We start from the raw sequence: 20942 nt of genomic DNA on the forward strand, positions 1-20942 counted from the left end.
AAGAGCTGGCTGTGGCTGAAAGTACAGGATTTATGTTATTTATATGTAGTCACATGCTGCTGACGTAATAACAGTGCTGCCCACAAGATGGAAAAGCCATGCTCTCTGGTCTTGGAACATGCTTTCACTCTAACAGAGCCCTCTTTACTCACATCACTGGATGAAGTGGCTTTAGAGTTCAATTTTTCTTTTACAGGGAAAAAGAAATCCCACCAAGCCTTTTCCCCACTCGCAGCCCATGGTGCCACAGTCCTAATGCCCCTGCACACCCCTACTGTGCCCTGACCAATGCTCACAACACCTCCGTGGCTAAACACTGCTTAAACAGACAGCCCAGGTCAACCCGGACTGACCCAGTCCAGGTAGGTCAAAGGGATATATTCCAGTGGAGAGTAAGTGATGTGTGTGTGTGTGTGCAGAACTAGCAAAAATGTGGTCAACTAGTAAAAGTCTCTTAAGTGTTAAAAACCATTCATATCCTCAAGAATAGAGGGCCTCTAAAGTCAGTACCATGAGCTTGTTGACTTATGTCCATCCGGGTTTTCCATGCGATGTTGTGGAAAAACCCAAACAAACTTTTGCCAACCTCATACTTCTGCTCTAGCACAGTTTCTGAGTCATCGTTGTTGTTGTTCAGTTGCTAAGTCGTGTCTGACTCTTTGAGACCTTATGGACTGCAGCATGCCAGGCTTCCCTCTCCATCATCATCTCCTGCAATTTGCTCAGATTCATGTCCAATGAGTGGGTAATGCTATCTAACCATCTCATCCTCTGCTGACCCCTTCTCCTTTGGCCTTCAATCTCTCCCAGCACCAGGGACTTTTTCATTGAGTTGGCTCTTTGCCTCAGGTGTCTGAATGCATCATCAAAAGAATATCATGAATGACAAGAGGACATAGGATTCTTAAGTGTTGTCGAAAGTATATTTTGTATCTCATTAGACAGGATAAATATCAATAACCTCAGATATTCAGAAGACACCACCCTTTTGGCAGAAAGTGAAGAAGAGCTAAAGAGCCTCTTGATGAAAGTGAAAGAGGAGAGTGAAAAAGTTGGCTTAAACTCAACATTCAGAAAACTAAGATCATGGCATCCGGTCCCATCACTTCATGGCAAATAGATGGGGAATCAGTGACTGACTTTATTTTTCTGGGCTCCAAAATCACTGCAGATGGTGACTGCAGTCATGAAATTAAAAGATGTTTACTCCTTGGAAAAAAAGCTATGACCAACCTAGACAGCATATTAAAAAACAGAGACATTACTTTGCCAACAAAGGTCTGTCTAGTCAAGGCTATGGTTTTTCCAGTGGTCATGTATGGATGGGAGAGTTGGACTATAAAGAAAGCTGAGTGCCGAAGAATTGATGCTTTTGAACTGTGGTGTTGGAGAAGACTCTTGAGTTGGGTGGACTCCGGGAGTTGGTGATGGACAGAGAGGCCTGGCATGCTGCACTTCATGGGGTCGCAAAAAGTCAGACACGACTGAGCAACTGAACTGAGACAGGGTAAATGGGTCCTATAAGTTAAGCTGTGCTAAAAAAAAAAAAAAAATCCAGTTTTTCTGAACACATTCTAATATTAATCCCAAATTCTTACTCTTTTTTCAGCCAGAAATTTCTTATATAAGTTCTTTAGGTAAAGCTTTTAGAGTTGCTGTTACTAGCCCAGGATCTATTCATGGGCTTCAGAAAGTCCACGAATCTGTTAAACTTGGAGAGAAAAAACAAACAACGTAAGCCTATGTGATGTTTTCTGGCAAGAAAGTTCACAAGGTTCACCAGAGGCTCCCAAATAATTAAGAACTGATTAGATACAGTGCCAGATCCTAAGCTTTCATATAGCAACTAAATCCTGGAGAAGTTATAATGATTTACAAACATATTTAGCAGAAAGATGCTTTTTTAAGTGAAATCTTGGGCAGAATCCCAGTATATGAAATGTATGAAAACAGACCCATCCAAGTTGAAGAAGAGTGATGCCCACTACCCACTACAGCTATCTTCTTCTTTTATTTATTCATTTATATTACTATTTGGCTGTGCTGGGTCTTAGCTGCCATGCACGGGCTTTCTCTAGTTTCAGTGAATGGGGGCAGCTCTCTTATTGTTGTGCTCAGGCTTGTCATTGCAATGGTTTCTCTTGGTGCAGAGCTCGGGCTCTAGGGTGCTCGGGCTCAGTAGTTGTGATGCATGGGCTTAGTTGCCCTGTGGCGTGTCAGATCTTCCTGGACCAGGGATCGAATCCATGTCCCTTGCATTGGCAGGTGGATTCTTATCCTCTGGACCACCAGGAAGTCCCACCCATTTTCTTCTCTCCTCCTTCCCTGTGACCTCTGAGGCACTTACTTGGAATCACAGGATTCTGTACACTCAGTATGAAAACCACCATGCTAGTGTGCTAACACATACTAGAAATAGCATCCCCCCAAAATAATGCCTTTTAGAAGTGGAATGATGGAAATTCTGTAAATTCCTGAATATATTCCATTTCATAAAATTAAGTATCCTATGTCTTTGTGCCTGAGTTGCTTCATCTATAAAGTATGAGACTTGGATCTGAAATTTAAAAAGCTCTTTCATCAATAAGTTTATATACATATATACATGTATATATATATACACATTTAATATACATGTATATTTTGTAGACATACATATTTAGTACTTTATGACTTAGACTTGAGATTTTAAGAAGTACCTTCATGTTTTTCTCCAAGTAATGATAGCCTTCACTTATTCTGAACAACTTGTTTACCAAAGAAATCTGACTTCGGATTTTCTTGATATACCTTTCTATAGTGATGGCAACTTACATTGATTATTCAGTAAAATTTTTGTTTAACATAAATTGCACTGTATTTGAATATTATAAAGTGATAGTTTTTAAGTTTTATTTATATACTTGTATCTTTTACTGTGCTGGGTCTTGGTTGCTGCACTGGGGTGTTTTCCAGTTGTGGCCAGCGGAGGCTGCTTTCTGCAGCAGTGTGAGGTCTCAGTGTCTGGCTTCTCTCCCCGCGGTGGCGCCTCTTGTTGCAGAGGATGGACGTCAGGGCGCATAGGCTCAACAGTTGCAGCTCACGGGCCCTAGAGCAGAGGCAAAGTAGTTGTGGCGTACAGGCTTAGCTATTCTGCAACATGTGGGATCCTTCCAGATCAGGGTTCAAACCTGTGTCCCCTGTGCTGGCAGGTGGATTGTTAACCACTGGGCCCCCAGGGAAGTCCCATGTAATGATCATTTTAAAAGACAATTGCTTCAGGGCCTCTGTTCATTACATACCTTTAAAATTTTCTATTCATTAAATTTTCGCTATTAACAGATATACATCAGAATTTTAAGAGGTTTTCTTTGACTTCAGTTGAGAAAACTGCAAATATATTAATTCACAAACTATATTGTATAATTGAAATATTTTCATTTACATAAATAGCACTAAATACAGCACATGACATATAATAATTGTTTAATGCATGTTGATGAAGGACAGAGCGGGTGACACTGAAGGTTTTTAAAGACGCATCTTTTAGAATTTTATCTGCATTTTAAAAGAGAATTTTAGAAGCAGTGTTGAAAATGAAGTGGAGTGGAAAATATTCCACAATCTAGGAGGGAAAGAAGGAAGGAAGGAAAGAATAGAGGAGGAAAAATAAGGAAAAGAAGAACAAAACAGGGTTGAAAAAGAGACAGGACAAGAGTTGTCATTTGAGTCCCAAAAGGACAGGAGAGTAAGATTGGGGCAAGAATTATATTTAAAGAAATAATGACAAAAGCCTCAAAACCTGATGAAAGACATCAAACCACAGAATCACAGAAAAATAACTTCTAAGCAGCACAAATTCAAAGGTAGCTCTATATTATAATAAAACCAAATACAGGAAATTTAGAAAACCAAATACAGGAAATCTGAAGACTAGGGAATTATATCTTCAGTGTGCTAATGTGCTAAAAGAACTACTGTCTTCAAATAGGAAGATACATGTAAATGTATGGCTAAGTCACTCTGCTCTGCACCTGAAACTATTACAACATTATTAATCACTATACTCCAATATAAAATGTTAAAAAAATTTTAAAGAACTATTATCCTAGAGTTCTATACCAATTAAAAATCAACTTCAAAATATTAGATGAAACAAAGACATTCTCAGGCCAACAAAAACTGAGAGAATTCATCAACCACAGACGATATTAAGAAAATTCTTCAGCTTGAAAGAGAATGATCCTAGAAGGATGCACAGAGATGTTGGAAGAAGTGAAAAAAATACAGAGTCAAAACATGGGTCAACATAAATGAATATTCACTACACAGAATTATACTAATATTGTCGTCTTGTGGGGATTGAAATAGAGAATTTAAATACATAACAGCTGTCTTAGTTTCCCAAGGCTACTGTAACAAAATACTACAAACTCGGTGGCTTAAAACAAATCTATTCTCTCACCGTTCTGGAGACTAGAAGTCTGAAATCAGGTTGTCAGCAGGGTCACACACTGTCTTTCTGAAGGCCTTAAGGGGTTATCCTTCCTTGCCTCTTTCTACCTTCTGCTGGTTGCCAGCATTCCTTGGTGTTCCTTGTCTCGTGGATTGCATCACTTTAACCTCTGCCTCCATCTTTCCACAATCTGTGCATCTGTATCCATATTTTCTTCTTCTTATAAGGACACCAGTCATTGGATTAGGGCCCACTCTAATCTGCTAGAAATTCACCTTAACTTGATTACATCTGCAAAGACTCAATTTCCAAATTAAGTTACATTCACGACTTCAATCAAGAGGTTAGGACATATACATATACATACACATTTGGAGGGATACTACTTAACCCAAATAGCAACATCAATAGTACAAAAATTAGGAGGGGAGAAAATGGAGTTAAAGTACTCCAAATGTCATGATTTGTTCAATAGATTGTAAAAATATCCATTTATATTAGACTTTAGTAAACCAATTATGCATGTTGGGATTTAGGATAAACACTGAAAGAATAGTATATGAAATGTTGTGTTTCTGGCATGACGTATGCCACACTTTCATTATCATTCAGTTCAAAATATATCCTAATTTTCAATGTGATTATCTTTGATATGTGGGTCATGTGGGGATAATATATCACAAACAAAGTTTATTTCAAGAATGCAAAGTTGATTCAAACTTTGAAAATTAATTAACAAAATAAAAAAAATTATAACCATCTCAATAGATGAAATTCAAATATAATTTCCTTTATGTCTACAAAATTCCTAATATAAGCTATCATACTAAATGGTAAAGTAATTGAAGTTTTCCCCTTGAGATCCAGCTCAAGACAAGAATTCTGCTTATGACAATTCTCATTCAGCATTGTACTAGAAGTATGAGTGCAATAAGACAAGAAAAATTAATTAACAAATATCCCAGAATTCATAGTTTTAGTCCCAGGAATCATATATGCCTAACAAATAGGCACATGTGGACCAAATGACAAAGACGATAATGATCACAGCAACTCTTTTTGTAATAGCCAAAAATTAGGAGTGATACTTGGAGATCAAACCAGTCAATCCTAAAGGAAATCAGTCATGAATATTCATTGCAAGGACTGATGCTGAAGCTGAAATGCCCATACTTTGGCCACCTGATGCGAAGAACTGGATCATTAGAAAAGACCTTAATGCTGGGAAAGATTGAAGGTAGGAGGAGAAGGGGACGACAGAGGATGAGATGGTTGGATGGCATCACGGACTCAATGGACAGGAGTTTGAGCAAGCTCCGGGAGTTGGTGATGGACAGGGAAGCTTGGAGTGCTGCAGTCCACGGGGTCACAAAGAATCGGACACCACTGAGTGACTGAACTGAACTGAAAAGCAATACAGTTGTTCATTAACAATATTATGGATTAATTATGATATATTAATACAATCCCATCAGCAATGAAAATGAACTATTGCTATATGCAATAACAATACCAATGAATCATATAAGTGTGATATTGAACAAAATATGCCAGTCTGAAAGGAATACACATAATATGATTTCATTTATATAAAACTCAAAAATATGAAAATTAAACCATGGTGTTAAAGGTCATAATAACATTATCTCTGGAAGAAAGAAGGAAATAGTACTTGGTACTTAAACAAAACTGCTTCTAGAATACTGATAGTGTTCCATTTCTTGATCTGAGTGGCGTTTACATGAATCACTGTTTTTATCATGCGGTGCAGTTATGACTTGGAACTTTTTTGCATGTAAGTTATCCTTAAATAAAACTTTATTTTTAGAAGCTTGATAACCAAAAAAGGAATATTAGAAAGGAAAGGAAGCATAGTTACAGTAATGAACACTGACAGCTTATATCTTGTCAAGGAAGGAGAAAGAAAACCTAAAATTATAGACCATTTATTAATATTCAAAATGAATATTAATAAATATTCAAAGAAATATTCACTTTGAATAGTAATAATATGAGGCATATTTAATGTAAGAGAAAAATAGTCTTACCTCAAACATATCTAAGCATATCAATATATTACAATGCATTAGCCTTATGATAGTTCACCAGAGCTCAGTTATTTCCAGAAACACTCATGGCAGAGACAGCTAATTACTGCCCCTAAGTCATTGTTCCTTTAGACACGAGACCCATAGGTCCAGGGAAACCTAAACTCATGGTCACCAAGAATAAAGCCTGTTTTTCTCAGTCTCTGCATCTAGGCAGGACAATGTGTCTACATTCTGTATGATGGAACGTGAGCAGAAGTTGTGTACACAGCCTCTGGATCACAGCCTTGGACAGTGCGCTCCTCTGTGTCACCTCCGTACCATGATCACAGACTGGAGCTGCCTTATTTAAACCTAGGGATGAAGCCATGTGTTGAGGATGGAAGCACCATCCTAAACGCCTGTTGGCACATCTCCAGACTAAGTGAGAGAGAGACCATCTTGTGTAGGCCATTATTCTGTCTGAACCTGATGCCCACATGGGGTCACTACCATTTAGTTTTACTTAATAGACTATTGGCCAGAAAGAAAGCAAAGCAAAATTCTCAGCTAGACAACACGTTTTAAGACAACTAGGTAAATTTGAATATAGAATGAATATTAGATTTGACAAATCTTTGTTCTTTCCTTAGGTGTGTCTATTGTGTTGCAGTCATATTGATTGTTCTTAGATCAAATACCGAATCTTTGTTAGATTCCTAATGGTTTGGTGTGACATAAGCATGGATAGCTAATGCAAATGTGCCAAACTATTAATTACTGAATCTGGGGGACAGGTATACAGATGTGGTTGTGTTATTCCTTCATATTTCCTGCATGTGTGGAATTATCCACAATAAGAGTTTGAAAAAGTAAAACAAGAAAAACATTTTTGATAGCATGTAGTATGCACTTGGAGCTGTCGGAGACTGACTACAACATAAAAGAGTCACTCTTGGAAAAGGCTAACGGCCCTTCAGCAAAGCACATGTGTTTGCACTGTGCTGCTGCCACTGTTCCCAGACCAAGTGTGTGCGTTCATCTTGCTGAGAAGAGCCAACACACTATGGACAACTTTATCAACTTTCTTCTGTTAACTCAAAGGGCAGAAACTAGTTGGAAGAGAATATCCTGCAGACACTGCTGCAAGCTAACAGTGTGGGTATGTGCACTGTCTGAGGCACTTTATTTGCACACTAATACATTTACCTACCATCTGTGATCCATGTTGCACACTGCAGTGCATTCATTTTATTTTTTGGGGGGCCATCTATTTTATTTTATTATTTTATTTATTTTTAATTTTTTTTTATTAGTTGGAGGCCAATCACTTCACAACATTTCAGTGGGTTTTGTCATACATTGACATGAATCAGCCATAGAGTTACACGTGTTCCCCATCCCGATCCCCCCTCCCACCTCCCTCTCCCCCCGACTCCTCTGGGTCTTCCCAGTGCACCAGCCCCGAGCACTTGTCTCATGCATCCAACCTGGGCTGGTGATCTGTTTCACCATAGATAATATACATGCTGTTCTTTCGAAACATCCCACCCTCGCCTTCTCCCACAGAGTCCAAACGTCTGTTCTGTGCTTCTGTGTCTCTTTTTCTGTTTTAGTGCATTCATTTTAATTGGCGACTCAGCGGCTGCTACCATCTTCCATACCAATGTTGTTATAGTGTTGTTTTGTTGCGAAGTCGTGCCTGACTCTTTGGCAACCCCGTGGACTGTAGCCCAGCAGGCTCCTCTGTCCATGGGGTTTCCCAGGCGAGAATACTCGACAGGGTTGCTATTTCCTTCTCAGGTAATCTTCCCAACCCAGGGATTGAACTTTCGTCTCCTGCATTGCAGGTGGATTCTTTGCCACTGAGCCACCAAGGAAGCCCATTATTATAGTATGAATGACAGTAGTGTTCCTTGATTTCTGAGGCTTGCAAAGTCACACTTTAAAAATCAACCTATTAAGAAACAGATGAAACCAGAACATAGATTATGCAGGAATGAAACAGTTAAATTTTCATCAGTGTAAGCTCTATACTTTAGTTTCAACTGTGGGCCATTTCTGCCTCATTACAGTTCAATAAATTCAGCTTTATCTGTCCTGAGATCAAAGTATTTTTCTCCCATAAGAATATACTTCCAATCCATAATGGTAACAAAGGTAAAAAATGCATCCTTCATATTAGTGTCTGTTCTGTTTAATCCTGTTTAGACCTGTATTGTATTATTTACATTTATCAGATTAAGAATTTAGAATGTCAAGTGTCACTTTTCTATGAATGGCCATATTTTCAGTTAATATCACATATATATATGATAATATATTTTAAAATATTTACATATATGATATACAAGCATCAATTATTAAACATATTATTATATGTTATTATATATTATATTAAGTATTTATATATTTTAATATATACATATATGTGTGTGTATATACATATTGACAGATGGCAGTATTAGCCAACAGTATTACTATAATTGATACACAGAAATTTTAAAACAAAACCTGACTGTCATGTGGAATATAGAAGTCCAATTAGTTGGACATTTTACAACCAGACTGAGTAGAAAATAATTGCTTGTAAGAACATTACAAAATGCCAAAGGTTTCTGTTCATTTTTTATTATTGAATAATAGCATCAATAAAAGGAGGAACTCTTATAAGGAAAATTATATTAAATCATATATTTCAAAGTAATGATTTTTCTCTTCTGCTGCTTGATTTCAGAAGATTCAGATTGTAATATCACTATATCTTCTGTAGGAGTTTCTTTTAAAAAATATAAAGGAGAGAACCATTTATGCATCTCTTCTTACAGCTGAAATAAAGGTTTCTTTAATGACCATATAAAGAATTCCAAGATATTAGCCCTAATGATAGAATGATTGGGTAACTTCATGACTAGATCTTTTATTTCAAAACATTTCAACATTATAAAACAGAAGTATTTTAAAGTTATGAAAGATTATAATCTAACTTATGAAAATACATCATTAGTGATCCCTTGCTTCACAAAAGTAAAAATACTGTTTTTGGAAGTCAAAATATTCAGATTAAAGTTACTAGGTGCTAAATATTTCAGGCTCAAATAACCCAAGAAATTACCACCATCACACTCTGAAATGGAAACACTACCAGTGATAATACTATCATTAAAATTCAAGAAATTATAGATGGGAATTTTCTGTGAGTGTTTGAAGCTTTAAAATACAATACTCTGCTGAAGAACAAGTTTTGGGGGTGCAGTTCAAAACCTTAATCTTCAGGCTCCTTATTCTTGAAGGACACACATAAAATATTTACAAGAGTGTTTCATGCCAACAAATTGCTCCAGAAGATGAAAAGTGATGGCTAGATTGTTCTGTCTAAACCATTGCCTGTGTAAGGAAAATATCTTAGAAGCCTGTTTATATTCCAGGTCCATAACTCACTGTTCAGAAAGTTAACACCGTGATGTGCCAAACAGCATCCTGATTCATTAGATTTAGAAACCTATTAGTGGCTAAGAGAATCACTGTGTTAACCAGCAACACCCTGCGTTTTTGTTACTCTTTCTTGTACATCACATTTTCACACTTTGTAATCAGTTCAGTTCAGTCGCTCAGTCGTGTCCGACTCTTTGTGACCCCATGAACCACAGCATGCCAGGCCTCCCTGTCCATCACCAACTCCCGGAGTCCACCTAAACCCATGTCCATTGTGTTGGTGATGCCATCTAACCATCTCATCCTCTGTCGTCCCCTTCTCCTCCTGCCTTCAATCTTTCCCAGCATCAGGGTCTTTTCAAATGAGTCAGCTCTCTGCATCAGGTGGCCAAAGGATTGGCCTAGATTGTCGATGTTCACTCTTGCCATCTCCTGTTTGACCACTTCCAATTTGCCATGATTCACGGACCTAACATTCCAGGTTCCTATGCAATATTGCTCTTTACAGCATCAAACCTTGCTTCTATCACCAGCTGTATCCACAACTGAGTGTTGTTTTTGCTTTGGCTCCATCCCTTCATTCTTTCTGGAGTTATTTCTCCACTGATCTCCAGTAGCATATTGGGCATCTACTGACCTGGGGAGTTCATCTTTCAGTGTCCTATCTTTTTGCTTTTTCATACTGTTCATGGGGTTCTCAAGGCAAGAATACTGAACTGGTGTGCCATTCCCTTCTCCAGGGGACCACATTCTGTCAGACCTCTCCACCATGACCCATCTGTCTTGGGTGGCCCCATACAGCGTGGCTTAGTTTCATTGAGTTGGACAAGGCTGTGGTCCGTGTGATCAGATTGGCTAGTTGTCTGTGATTGTGGTTTCAGTCTGTCTGCCCCCTGATGCCCTCTCTCAGCGCCTGCCATCTTACTTGGGTTTCTCTTACCTTGGGGTAGCTCCTCTCGGCCGCGCTCATGCGCTATCAAATACTAGCAATTCACTTGACAGTTCTTCTGAACTCACAGAGATAGAAAAGAGATAGGCATGACTGAGGAGCTTCCCTAGAGTGTTCTTTTCCGGAGGAGTGCATTGTTATCTGCACCTAAAATATTATTTTTCTTTCCTCTCTTGTTTTACAAGAATAAAACAACATTTCATCTCTAGGCTAGAAGTAATCTGTACTTTGGATCATCCATCCAGCACTATTTCAGTTTGATACACCTGGTTTTTTCTATGTAGGAATTATATTTCAACAAAGTGACTTTCAGTTCCTGCCCAAATAGATGGAAGTTGGGGAGACCACCACTCTACCCTAGTGATGAATAGTCAACTCATTCATTACCAGCGTAGAACCACCTAAATTGGCAGGCTAGGCAGTGTCTGCTTCTGTCCACACATCTCCTTGTATTAATAACTCTCCCCTGATGCAACCTTATTCCTGAACCTCCCTTCACTGGCTATTGCATCACTGTGGCTGCTGGAATTGTAGAAAGCATTTGAGGAATTTTACAGGCTGGTAAAATTATTCTGCAACCTCAGTTTTTAAAAATACATCTTCCAGATATTCTCTCAAAGTTTTAATTATATCTTGAAATTTATGTTCCCTTTTAAAATGACTCAAAGTTTGGACTTACTGATCAAATAATACTTTTCCATTGGTATTTAAACCCTTTGATTCAAGTTACTATTAAATATTGTCCTTATACCTTAGATTTTTTTCTTCAAATGAAAGGTAATCCTTTGGTTGTTAGTTTATTCCAGGGTTTATTTTAGTGTGGAAAAAATAATGCTTGGCATATAGGATCTTGCCCATCTGCCTAACCTTCACCCCTTTATTTGGTTTGCAGCGATCAAGAAAAAGCAGGATGTCTGAGTTACAAAAGCAATAGGCAGTCAATTCAACATTTAAAGGTGAGTGTATAGAGATATTGCAAATTTGCCTTCTTTGCAGAAAAACTAAGATAATTTGTAGATATATCTTTAGAAGCCATCAGATGATGGAATTTTTTCATATATCCTATAGTGATTAATTTTCTGTTAAACATTTATGCTGCTTTTGGAGCCATCAATTTTTGTCATCTCTGTTATATGATAAACTTTCTAAGAATGGGAAACAAAGAAATAGCACATCTTTACTTTTTGCCTTCATCCTACCTTTTATATCCTCTCCTATCCTTGTTGATGGGTAAGTAAGAGTGACTGAAATTCAGAGTTAGAGTACTTACAGAAATGCTCTGTGACAACCTAGAGGGGTGGGATGGAGGTGGGGGTGGGAGGGAGGTTCAAGAGGGAGAGAATATATGTATACTTATGACTGATCCATGTTGTTGTATGGAAGAAACCAACACTTGTAAAGCAATTGTCCTCCAAATAAAAATAAATGCAAAAAAATTTAAAAACTCAAACATTAAAAAAAATAATAACAGCCAATGTTGGCAAAGATGAGGAGAAACCTCCATTCTCATTCATTGCTAAAGAGAGAATAAAGTCCTTTCCAAACTTTAAAAACCATTTTGTACCTATACCAGTACACTTTAATTCCTATGAGCAACAAAGTATTAATCGTATAACAAAGTTATTCTGGTTAAGGAGACTGTGGAAGCTGTGTAGTTGTGTATCTTTTAAATGGTGATGAAATAGTATGAACTCTGGCCTCTGCTATTTAGTTGACAAATGACTTTGCATTGTTTAACCAGTCACTTCCTACACTGCCTCATCTTTTTCATGCTGATATCTACATCTAAGTGATATCTACAATAGCTTTCTTTTTTGTAAGTGGTTGTGTTTAAACTCTTGTCCAAAGAGCTGATGACAAGGCAGTTTTGGGTCAAGCAATCTTTTTGATCAGTATCCTTCTTTAGTTGACATCCTTTGTTGCCCTAGTCCATGACTGATCTACTTACGTCTTATTGATCTATTTTTCTGATGAAGCTTTGGGTTTTCTCCTTGATTTCAGAATAAAGCTACAGGCACTGGATCCCTAACTTGCTAATATTCTAGACTCTGCTGACAAAAATGACTTAACATTACTACCCTACACAGCCTACTGGTCTTTCATGGTCCCACTAGCCACCCACGTCTATGTACCAACCTGTCAAGTTTTCTCTGGTTGTTCAGCTGTTCAGTTTCTTCCAGTTTATCTCTGCCTCAGTTTTTTCTGATCATCTATTTTTCTGAATGTTACTTACTCTTACACAAGTCCACTCTTTCCATTTCTATAGCCTCGTTATCCTTGAGCTTCCAAACTCTTAAAAACATGATGGCTGCCTCTTCTTATTCTTCTGGGAAGTTGTCTTCTCAGACACATCTCATAAAACATTAGGACTGTAAAAGAATTTCTTTTAGCTACTTCATTCTAGAGTGAAAGAAACAGAAGTCTGTGGAGACAAGTTTACTAAAATTCACCTAGTAATCAACCACAAGGCCGAAACTAAGGATTTTTTGCATTGCAAAGAACTGGAGAATCCAGCCTTGGCCCCCACTGATATAATCTCCACTCCCAGAAGTCTTCTAGAGTTTTATATACACGGGATCCGTTTCTTCCAGTTGGCATAGCCCTGAGCAGGGGGGGTCATTGAAATGCAGAGGATAGGATCTGAAATCTGCCACAGACATTAGCAACCAGCACTTCTATACTTCAATTACCCTTCACTTTCTGTAACCAGAAGGGAATTGCACTGAATACTGAAAGTGCAGATGAGTTGGAATAGGGACATTATATTAAAAACAAAAACAGGACTTTGTTCTAGTCGGTTTTGGTTGGAAAAAACTTTTCTAAATCCTCTCATGGGATATTGAATAACATAATTTTGGCAGAAGTTTTTAACCTTTGTTGGTCTTATTCAGTCATTATCCTGCTTAACTACCATGATCACAGATCTGTTCTCTGAGCCTCTCTGTGGGAAATTCTTTGGTAGTTTTGAGTTTTTTTGTACCTACTCTATTTTGAAAAGTCCTAATTTTCTTAAGATGCCTTTCTTTTGTTTTCTTAGAGCTTCCATCCCCAGCTGGTGACATCTTTAGGATGGATCATTAATGTGCTCTCAGAATATTTTCTGAAGCTTTTAGTGGGAGCAAAATTTTACTTCATCTGTCAGTGAATGACTCTGTATTGCAGTCATATCTGGTGTGTCTGTTCTTGGAAAACTGTCCAAAGTCATTATTCAGTTCCCACTGGTATTCATGATCATCCCTTGGTGACTTATATTGTTATGCATCTGTATAGGATTTCAAGATTTTCACATTATCTTGTTTGAACCTATGAGATATATGTAGGGCTGATATTATCTCCATTTTATGGTTGTAGAAACTTCAGCTCAGTGATTCAGTGACTTTCCTAAAGTCCCTAAGATAGTAAGTGGCAGAGTGAAAACTAAAACCTTAGCCTAATGCCAGTGCTTTTCCACATCATTCTACTAACAAGCATGAAGATTGTCTTTGTCTGACTGCACCCCACCCACTTGTCTGAAAGGCAAAAACACCCCACGTATAGAAGTAGCGCTAGAAAAAGACATCTTCATTCACATGAAAAGAGCAGTTTGCTACCATGGGACTCTTAAGACATCTCCTTACACCAAAAAAGATTCAAGTCTTATTTCCAAAACTGCTAGCTGAAGAGTGTCAGTTACAAACACAGAAAATCAAAGTTCAATCTCCAGCATCTCTGACTGCTAATTACATTTTTATGCTAACCACATTTCTATGCTACAACTGAATAAATCCATGCCTTGCACTTGGAGTCACAGCTCCCAGAAGCTCTTTGCTCAGTTCTTTGCAAGGAACGTATGCGAGTTCTACTGTCTGACTATTGGGCCATGCAGATGGATGATACCACAGAAGGCTGCAGAAATAGAACTCCTCACAGGTTAGAGTAGAGAACTTTGGCAAGACCAAGTCATGTCTCTGTCTGCCACCTGCCCCATGAACTCTCAGACTTGCCATGAGACACTGAGGAATCTAGGATGGAGAAAGAAGGAAGACAGATCAAGGGCAGAAGTGGAACTTGTTACATTTCATCAGTACTGTCCTCAAGAGTATGCCATTGCAAAAAGAAAGAGGGAGAGAGTATGCAATTGCTTAGGACCTGGGAGGAGAGCAGCAAAATTGCAAACATGGCAGACTAAGTTCATAATTGGCTGAAGCTCTTACACTTGTAAGGCACTGTTGTATTAGGGCTCCTAAAAAGTAGTACTGATAGAGTCCTTCCATGAACTGATCTGTGTACACACACCACTTATTGTTCTAAATGGTCCAAACTGGACAGCTCAAATATGGAATTTCCTTCTTGTCCTCCTCTGAATCTTCCTTGGGACCCTGACAAGAACTTGTGAATATGTATGTTAGTCCCTCAGTCTTGTTCAACTCTTTATGACCCCATGAACTGCAGCACACCAGGCTTCCCTGTCCTTCACCATCTCCTGGAGTTTACTAAAATTCATGTCCATTAAGTCAGTGATGCCATCCAATCATCTCATCCTCTATCATCCCCTTCTCCTCCTACACTCAATCTTTCCCAGCATTAGGGTCTTTTCCAATGAGTTGGCTCTTTGCATCAGGTAGCCAAAGTATTAGAGCTTCAGCTTCAGCACCAGTCCTTCCAATGAATATTCAGAGTTTATTTCCTTTAGGACTGAGTGGTTTGATCTACTTGCTGTCCAAGGGACTCTCAAGAATCTTCTCCAGCACCACAGTTCGAAAGCATCGATTCTTTGGCACTCAGCCTTCTTTATGGTCCAGTTCTCACATCCATACTTGACTACTGGAAAAACCATAGCTTTGACTATTCGGACCTTTGTTGGCAAAGTGATATCTCTGTTTTTTAATACACTGTACGTTGTCTAGGTTTGTCATAGCTATTCTTCCAAGGAGCAAGTGAGTTTTAATTATGTGGCTGCAGTCACTGTGCACATAGACTTTGGAGCCCAAGAAAATAAAATCTGACACTGTTGCTAATTTTTTCCCATCTATTTGCCATGAAGCGATAGGACTGGATGCCATGATCTTCATTTTTTGAATGTTGAGTTGTAAGCCAGCTTTTTCCACTCTCCTCTTTGACCGTCATCAAGAAGCTCTTTAGTTCTTCTTCACTTTCTGCCACTAAAGTGGTATCATCTGCATATCTGAGGTTGTTCATATTTCTCCCAGAAATCTTGATTCCAACTTGTGAGTCATCCAGCCCAGCATTTCATATAATGTACCCTACATATAAGTTAAATAAGCAGGGTGACAATGTATAGCCTTGACATACTCCTTCCCCAACGTTGAATCAGTCCATCGTTCCATGTCCAATTCTAACTCTTGCTTCTTGTCCTACAAACAAGAAGGAGGCAGGGAGGCAGGGAATGTGATCTGATATTCCTATCTCTTTAAGAATATTTCACAGTTTGTTGTGATCCATGCAGTCAAAGGCTTTAGTGTAGTCAGTGAAGCAGAAGTAGATTTTTTTGGAATTCCCTTGCTTTTTCTATGATCCACCATATGTTGGCAATTTGATCTATTTTTCCTGTGCCTTTTCTAAATCCAGCTTGTACCTCTGGAAGTTCTCAGTTCACATATTGCTGAAGCCTAGCTTGAAAGATTTTGAGCATAATCTTGCAAGCATGTAAAATGAGTGCAGTTGTACAGTAATTTGAACATTCTTTGGCATTTCCTTTCTTTGGGATTGGAATAAAACTGACCTTTTCCAGTCCTGTGGCCACTGCTGAGTTTTCTAAATTTGCTGACATATTGAGTGCAGCACTTTCATAGCATCATCTTTTAGTATTTGAAATAGCTCAGCTGGAATTGCATCACCTCCACTATCTTTGTTCATAGTAATGCTTTCTAAGGTCGATTTGACTTCACGCTCCAGGATATCTGGCTCTAGGTGAGTGACCACAACATCCTGGTTATCTGGGTCATTAAGAGTTTTTTTTGTACAGTTCTTCTGTGTATTCTTTCCACCTTGTCTTAATCTCTTCTGATTCTATTAGGTCCTTGCCATTTATGAAAGGAGTTTTGAAAGTCTAGTGATTAAATTTTCTGATGTCAGTGTTTCCTATGTAGATTTTGTTGTATATTTCTTCCATCTATGTCTTTCTCCTCTCAGTGCTCAAGGTGGACTGTTGGCAAAATTCTTCAGTCAGTTGAAATTTCGATGATATTTGTTTCTCATAACCTCCTTTCTTTCAAGTCTGTCGGCTACCTTGTTCTCTGTGTTCCCAGCCACACCTTCCTGTGCCACATCAAGGCTGTATGAGAGGAGTAAAACCACCTACAATGTAGACTCTTCTCCATGTAAACCTTTAGGGACTTCCCTGGTGGCTCAGGAGGTAAAGTGTCTACCTGCAGTGCAGGAGACCCGGGTTCAATCCCTGGGTTGGGAAGATCTCCTGGAGAAGGATATGGCAACCCACTCTGGTATTCTTGCCTGGAAAATCCCATAGATGGAGGAACCTGGTAGGCTCCATAGGTTAGAGGAAACTACATGTAGGTGAGATGTCTTCAGCTCCATTTCCTCAGAGGAGGGAGAATATAAACATCTCAGACTGAGAAGTCCCCTGCTAAGAGTCCTAGAGAAGACTCAAGCAGTTGCAACAGAGAAACAAAACTTTCTCTTCTTTTTTATGTGTGTTACCTGGTATGTTGTAAATCTGGGGCATACCTTAGCTATTTGGTGGAAAAGCTAATCAGATACTACTTAAGTACCACTAAGAAGGAAATGGAGGGGTGAAAGTTTAGAAATGAGTCATTAAGCTGATTGTCTCAGAATCATTGGGATCTTCATAGTTAAGACCAGAAGGAAATAGTATCCATGATCGAGTAGTGAAATAGCTGTACTGCTTAGGAGTCATGACTCAGCATAAGAACTGTAACCTGAATAAGCACACAAATTACCAAGTTGAGTTAGAATGAGAGAAAAGTGAATAATCCTTTTACCCTGGCAAAAGGTAAGGCATCAGCAAATAACTTCTTCCTGTTATTGTCCCCCATCCATGAGTCTGTTCTAGATCTGCTATTTCTATGTTTTCATTTAAGAGGAATGCGAAGAACTTGATCATTTCTACTTTATATTGCTCTGACAATTTCAACATGTTTACAGTCTGTATTATATTTCACCATGCATTGCCATTTTATGTTTTGTTCAGGACGATAATATTCTAGTCTGGAGAACAACACAAGGATGCCTAACATGATGCAGCCTGCCTTCCACACAGGAAAGGAGAGGAAGCCAGCAGCAAGCAAGAACATGGTTTCTTTTAGAAAAGATAATTCCTCAGGACTTTCCTGATACCATTTGTTAAAGAAGGGAGATAAGAGTTTGGCCACAAGTTGAAACGTTTGCTGTCCAGGCTGTTACAAAGAAAAATACTGGTCAAAAGCAAAACCATCACAGTCTTCATTTTATGCACATGAAGTTTCCCAATCATTAATTTCAGCCTTTTATACCCTGCCCAGATGTTAGGTCAACCACTTCTACCAATTCTGCAGATGCATTTTCCAAAAACACATGTTTTAGGAATTCCAAATCTTGTGGTCTGTCTGATTCTCTACACTTGGAATCTGTCTCCCTAAAGCATGTGTTAATCTGGCTTTCTAATTAATGTCTAGAAGTAATAGAGGAAGTTTCTATGGGATAACTAGTTGGGAGTTTTTAAACCTGCCTGCATGTAACTCAGATTCAGTCAAAATAACCTCTTCCACCTTGTGACACTAGGTACAAAATCCCATTGATAGGAAATACCAAGAGAGTTTTTATTAAGTAATCTGATGGAGCTACTTTTTTTTTTTTTACACAATTCTCACTTCTTATTCTTTAGCGATCTTATTCTATACTCATCAAGAGTATAATGAACTTGTTCATTTTTTATGTTGACAGGCAGAAGGTATGATTGCTTCTGTTTCTGAGAACAAATCCTATCTATGCCTCATAGCCCAGCTTAATTTATTTTAATTTTTGTTTATTTATGTAACACATGCAGAAGATGGGGCATATGCAGTCTTAAAATGTGAGAAGGAGCAAGAAAATTGAAGATTTTCCCCAAATATACTCTGAAAAAAATAAAGAAATGTAAAATAACCCCCAAACTCATTAGTGGTGACCACTGAGTTTTGCTTATTATATCCAAATATCAAGGGCTAAAAATACTTTAAAAAGTCACATGCCAAGGGACTCAAACATATACTTGTATACCAGTATTAATAGCAGACTATTCATAAGTAATAAAAGGTGAAAACAACCCAAGCGTTCATCAACAGATGAATGGATTCTTAAAATGTGGTATCTACACATAACAGAATGTTATTCATCCATTAAAAAAAATAAATGTTAATATATGCTACAAGATGGTTAAACCTTGAAAATATTATGCTAAATGAAATAAGCCAGACACAAAAGGGCATTTGTCTGAGGTACTGAGAATAGGCAAATTCATAGAAATGGAAAGTACAATAGTGTTTACCAGGAGCCAGGTCAAGGGGAGAATGAGGAGTTGTTGTTTAAGCGGCACAAAATCTCTGTTCAAGATAACGAAAAAGTTCTGGAAACACTAATGATAGTTGCACAATATTGTGAATGTACTTAATGCTGCTGATTTGTATGCTTAAAATAGTTAAAATGGTAAACAAACAAATAGCACTCTATTAAAATCTGATCAATATTTCCAAGATGGGAAAAAAGGCATATTCCAGTTCTAAAGCATTTGAGAAGACTTATACCACTTGACAATAATTTGTCATAAACTTTTTGGTTTGAGATAAAAGGAGTTCACATCAACCCCAGCATAATGATGCGGCATAAATGTTTTCTAGTCACTAGGCCACACCGATTACATCATTTCCTTAGTCTTTAGACACTTAGGAGTAGGAGTAGACTTGCACATTTTCAGACAACTCTCAGTAACACTTTATGCCACTTTGAACCGTGAAGTGTGATGTTTGAATCACACATTGGCTGAATTGTGTAGGCTCTTCTGTCTTTTTTATAGTTACCATAGAAACGGGGTAGCCATTGTGTTGTGAGGAGACAGTAAGAGCATCTAAGGGTGTACAATCAAAGTTAACTTGTTTCATGGTTCATAATCTCTTCCAGCTGACTCCATGTGTGATTATCATGTTCACATTGGGAGTATAAACATCCAACCCAAAGGACTCTGGGAACCGAAGCCAGGAAACCATCTCACCCGTGCAGGCGTCCCTCCCAACCTCCTCCCCTCAAAGATTTGTGAAAGAAACACATGAAAGAAACAGCATGTTAGCCTCAGGTGTTTCCAATTATATCCCTCATGTGAGCAGAGGTTTCCTAATTCAAAACATATTTTAGCTCAAATAGTCTTCCTTATACTTGAAGACTGTGTATCTTAGGAGAATTTCATCTGATTCATATCCTATCCATTGACACTTCATCAATAACAACATCTCCTCTGAGCTCTTCTGTAAGAGCACTTCCTTTCTGGGTGGTCAAAAATACAGTGCATTTAAGTACTGATTATTTTTACGAAGCACAGTCTCAGGAAGTGTATAACCTTTTGCCCTTGCAAGAAAAAAGAGAAATAAATACTCAGTGCGGTAGATTTCTTGTCAGTGACATCACCACGGAGTTTTCTAGCACAAGCCTAAGCCATCTTCCTGCACAAGGACAGTCAGTCTCTCTCTGGAAATGGTATAGAAGGAGGAAGATCGAGTGATATAAATAAATCTCCTATGCTGATATAAATCATTAACTGCCTAAATGTTAAAACTATTCAGGCAAGACTATTCAGGGATTACAAAGAAAGAATATGGGGTTGGAGCGTTTTGTTTTCCTACATTTCTTGAATGAAAGATTTAAGACTGATCCTTTAGGCTTCAGCAGCCTTAAATAGCAGCAAGCTTTATCTTACAGTCCCAGAACTTTGCCACATCATTGTTGCTTCTGCGAGTTGGGTCCAGCACTCTGCTTATAACCATCTTATAGGAGTTGTGTGAGGGTTATTTTATGAAGTATCATTAAATAATATTCACTGTTTAGGGAAACAAATTTACCTACAGATGGATGAACTACATGAATTACAATGAAAATAAACCCCAAACTT

The 20942-nt window shown here is 38.2% G+C and overlaps 1 protein-coding gene across 1 annotated transcript in view; it reads left to right on the top strand.

Annotated features, from left to right (window-relative positions):
* Positions 1–18300, top strand: part of LMNTD1 (lamin tail domain containing 1) — a 473637-nt gene extending 455337 nt beyond the window's left edge. Inside the window, exons 8-10 of the mRNA XM_065940095.1 lie at positions 197–362; positions 11739–11802; positions 18018–18300. Of these exons, the coding sequence (XP_065796167.1) occupies positions 197–362; positions 11739–11780 (208 nt within the window). The 3' untranslated portion in view covers positions 11781–11802; positions 18018–18300. The remainder of the gene's footprint in view (positions 1–196; positions 363–11738; positions 11803–18017) is intronic.
* Positions 18301–20942: the final 2642 nt, after the last annotated feature.

Source organism: Muntiacus reevesi, chromosome 1 (assembly GCF_963930625.1).
Source record: "Muntiacus reevesi chromosome 1, mMunRee1.1, whole genome shotgun sequence".
Classification (NCBI taxonomy): domain Eukaryota; kingdom Metazoa; phylum Chordata; class Mammalia; order Artiodactyla; family Cervidae; genus Muntiacus; species Muntiacus reevesi.